At 41.4% G+C, this 4629-nt stretch overlaps 1 protein-coding gene across 1 annotated transcript in view; it reads left to right on the top strand.

Annotated features, from left to right (window-relative positions):
- Window positions 1–4629, top strand: part of PI4K2A (phosphatidylinositol 4-kinase type 2 alpha) — a 38194-nt gene that overhangs the window by 22449 nt on the left and 11116 nt on the right. The window contains exons 5-6 of the mRNA XM_011951171.1: window positions 2007–2068; window positions 3980–4079. Coding sequence (XP_011806561.1) covers window positions 2007–2068; window positions 3980–4079 — 162 coding nt within the window. The remainder of the gene's footprint in view (window positions 1–2006; window positions 2069–3979; window positions 4080–4629) is intronic.

Here is a 4629-nt window from a genome sequence, read left to right as displayed (position 1 = left end):
CGCCACCTTGCCCGGCTAGTTTTTTGTATTTTTAGTAGAGACGGGGTTTCACCGTGTTAGCCAGGATGGTCTCGATCTCATGACCTCGTGATCCACCCGTCTCGGCCTCCCAAAGTGCTGGGATTACAGGCTTGAGCCACCGCGCCCGGCCTGAGACTATATTTTCTAATTTCCATTGTTCATTTCTTCTGTGTCCCATAGTTTACTTAAAATAATTTTTTAGCTGGTTAGTAGGAAAATTTCAAAATACACAAAACTAAAGAGACTGGTATAATAAACCCCATATACTTGTTACCACCTTCAATGGTTACTGTGTAAAGTCTCACTTCCTGCTACCCCCATCCCTGCTGGATTTTTTTTTTTTCAACTAAGGCTTTGACTGGAACTGCTGGATTATTTTAAAGCAAATCGGAGACATAACTTTATAGATCTATAGATACCTCCATATGTTCTTGAAGAGATATATTTTTTTTCAGTATAATCAGTATTTAATGTCCCATCAGTGTTCAGATTACCCCAGTTGTCTCATAAAAAAGTGGTTTTTATAATTGGCTTGTTGAAATCATGATATAAAGGTCCACATATTACTTTTGGTTAATATCTTTCTTTTCTGTTTTTTTTGGAGATGGGATCTCACTATGTTGCCCAGGCTGGTCTTAAACTCCTGGGCTCAAGCAGTCCTCCCACCTCAACCTCCCAAAGTGCTGAGATTACAGGCATAAGCCACTGTGTCTGGCCAGGTTAATATGTTTCTTAAATGTCTTCAATTTAGGGAAAGTTTCACATTTTTTTCCCCTTGCCTTTTATTTGTTGAAGAAACTGGATATTTGCCCTATAGAATTTCTACAATGTGGATTTGACACCCTCTATTCTCTGTGTTTCCTGTAAATTTACTGCTTGAGTTTAAAGGCTTGATCAAATTCAGGTTTGATTTTTTTTTTTTTTTTGGAGGCAGGGTATCACTGTGTTGTCCAGGCTAGAGTGCAGTGGTATGATCATAACTCATTGCAGCAGCCTCTAACTCTTGGCTCAAGCTATCCTGCCTCAGCCTCCCAAGTAGCTGGAACTATAGGCACATACCACCGCACCTGGCTAATCTTATTTACAATTTATTTAGACATGGGGTCTCGCTATTTTGCCCAGGCTGGTCTTGAACTCCTGACCTCAAGTGATTCTCTGCCTCCTCAGCCTCCCAAAATGCTGGGATTTCAGGTACAGCCTCTGCCGATATTCTTAATCTTGACTTTTATCTTTTTAAACATATTAAGGATTTTATTGTGAACATTTTAAAGTCTGTATATTTTATTGTTTGGAGCCCCTACAGATCTGTTTTAATTTTCAGTTGTTTCTCTTTGTTTTTATTCCTGTCATCTTGTTTCTTTGTGTACCTGGTTGTTTTTCATTGTCAAATACTGCCTATCAGAAATCGTAGAGCTGTATGAAGGCCTAAGATGTTATTGTAAATCCTGTCTGGAGGAAGAAGATTTCTTTTGACAAGCACCTAGGGCACTAACAATCCAGTATCACTTTAATTTCAGGTGTTGAGGTGAAGCTTGGTATATTTCCAAGGTGTGGTAGTGAGTGCTTCAGGTCTTAACTCAAAGCATAGATGATATACGAGGGTCCCTTACCCCTGATCAGTCACTGAATTATAGTTTTTGTCTCTCTAGCTCCACAAGGCTCTTATAACAAGGCTCTGGTTCTACCTCTCAAGCTCATAGCCACCTCTTTCTAAATCGGCAAGTGCTCTAGGGGAAAATAAGCCGCAGTGCTGGGCTCCACTTCCTCCCATGGGTTTCCTTTCTTTCCCAGAACTTCACTCTTAAATTCTTTGTGGTCTTGTTAAAATCTCCAGTACCTTAAAGAGATCTAAAAATATTTTATCCAGTGTTTATAGTCATTCTCAGTAGAAGGGTTAGTCCGAGTGTCTGGAATACCTAGTCCACCATTACAAAAATTGAAAGTCATCCCCCTTTTTTCTGCTAACTTTATATTTCTGTTCACAGATCGAGGCAATGACAACTGGCTGATTAAATATGACTGTCCAATGGATAGTTCTAGCTCTCGGGTAAGAGGCTGAGATAAATCTTAAAGAGAATGAAGAGTATTTGCGTAATACAGAAACACATAAAATGGTCAGAGATGTAGGTCATATAAATTCAGAAGAATTGGAGGGTGCGTACGTTTAAAATTAATAGGTTAATATTTGGTATAGTTTTACTCAATATGTGTTTCAAGGACATCCTACTGACACATGTTAATAGGAATAGCATGAAGAAAGGGTCAAGTAGATTTGAAACATATTACATACTCTGTTCCTTTCTTTGAGCTTCGTATTGCACAGTACCATAGGAAAGGTCTCAGAAGTACTACATTAAACAAACCTATTTAAATTTGATTTCTACCCTTTTTAAACCATGCCACTTTTCTCACAATAGACCGCAAGTCCACAGAACATAAGTTTAGAAAAAGCTGCTCCTGCAACTTTCTTTCCTTTCTCATTCCTTTCATCCTCCACCACACTTCTCTACCACTGTTCAGTCTGCATGTTTTACAAAATTAGCAGAAGGCTACCTGGGGAAGAGTGAGATTGGTTTTATTTCTTTTTTTGTTTTCTTTTTTTTAAGAAAGAGGGTTGGCCGGGCATGGTGACTCACGCCAGTAATCCCAGCATTTTGGGAGGCTGAGGTAGGAGGATCACCTGAGGTCAGGAGTTCAGCCTGGCCAACGTGGTGAAACCCCATCTCTACTAAAAATAGAAAAATTAGCCAGGCATCATGGCGGGAGTTTGTATTCCTAGTTACTCGGGAGGCTGAGGCACGAGAATGACTTGAACTCGGGAGGTGGAGGTTGCAGTGAGCCAAGATTACGCCATTGCATTCCAGCCTGGATGACAGAGCAAGACTCTGTCTCAAAAATTATAAAAAAAAAAGAAAAAAAAAAAAAGACAGGGTCTTGCTCTGTTGCCCAGGCTGGAGTGCAGTAGTGCTATCCTAGCTCACAGCAGCCTTGGACTCCTGGGCTCAAAGCAGTCCTCTCACCTCAGCCTCCTGAGTAACTGGAACTAGAGACACAAAGTTTGTTTAATTTTTTGTAGAGATGAGGTCTTGCTATGTTGCCCAGGGTGGGGTTTTTATTCCTTATAACTTTTTTACTTTCTGTAATAGTGGCTCTCAAATTTTGTGCCCGAATCTTCTGAAGAGTTATTTAAAATAGTACATAGATTCTTCAGGCCTTTCCTTTAGAAACTGATTCATCAGGTCTGGTGTAAAACTCAGGATTCTGCACATTTAATAAGGCGTCTCAGGGGATTCAGATTCAGGCATCCTGGAACCACAGTTCTTGTTCCTATGATGGCACCCATGAGCCTGAAGCATGGAGCCACATAGTGATTGTCCCTGACATGGGCTGTCACAGGTGACATGCCCACTCTTTTTACATTCAGCTCTTGTCCTTTTCCTTTTCATGCACCACTGAAGCAGGAAAACAGACTCCCTTGTGCAGGAGCAGCCAGCTGTTATCTTCTGGGGCTCTGTTTTCTCGCTGGAAAATGTAGTTGTCACCAGTGAAGTAACATCTGAGTCAAGGTCCACACAAAAGGACCTTGGCCAACTGATATGGATTTTATTTCTTCTGTTCTGCTTTCGGGATTCTCATTTTCTTTCCCTAGGAGGAATGACTTATAGTTATCTTTATTATTGTCATTATCCTTCTTACCAAGGACTGTAGCAACTCCTGGGGAGGTGTACCTTTTCTAAGATAAGAACAGGACTCTTGAGCCTTGAACAAGAGCCAGGTCAGAGGCGCCAAAATGTGTTAAGTTCAGATAACAACATGGAAGTCAGTTCAGAGAGTAGCTCAAGATAAGTTCAATAAGGATTGTTCTCTTGAGGGAGTCGGGATGAGTTGCTTTGCTACTACTTGGAAGGGCCTGAGGGAGATGGGATTCCTCAGTCATTAGTCTTTCCTTGCTCTTCAGGACACAGACTGGGTGGTGGTGAAGGAGCCTGTTATCAAGGTGGCTGCCATAGACAATGGGCTGGCCTTCCCACTGAAGCATCCTGACTCCTGGAGGGCATGTAAGTCTCGAGACAATGGTGATCTGGCTCTTCCCTTGCTCAGTCTATTTTCTCGCTGTGCAGCGAGATGATAATGTCTCTATCGTAGGATTATTCTAAAAATTAATGAAATAATGCAGTTCAGGCACTTTAACACAATGGCTGGCATGTGGCAACTATTTCATAATATAAGCTGTTTTTCTAATTTTTGTCTTCTGTGATTCCCATTACAAGCATAAAGGTGATTAGAAATCAGAAACATAAAGATGAATTTTCTCATTGTCTCTTTGCATTCTTCTTGTTCTTTCTGAGGACCCTCTTTTTTTTTTTTGGAAATGGAGTTTCGCTCTTGTTGCCCAGGCTGGAGTGCAATGATACGATCTGGGCTCACTGCAACCTCCACCTCACGGGTTCAAGCGATTCTCCTGCCTCAATCTCCTGAGTAGCTGGGATTACAGGCATGCACCACCACACCCAGCTAATTTTGTATTTTTAGTAGAGATGGGGTTTCACCATGTTGGCCAGGCTGGTCTCGAACTCCTGACTTCAGGTGATCCACCTGCCTCAGCCT

The sequence above is a fragment of the Colobus angolensis genome, unplaced genomic scaffold, assembly GCF_000951035.1.
Source record: "Colobus angolensis palliatus isolate OR3802 unplaced genomic scaffold, Cang.pa_1.0 Scaffold316, whole genome shotgun sequence".
Lineage (NCBI taxonomy): Eukaryota > Metazoa > Chordata > Mammalia > Primates > Cercopithecidae > Colobus > Colobus angolensis.
This window is presented reverse-complemented; position numbering and strand designations above follow the sequence as displayed.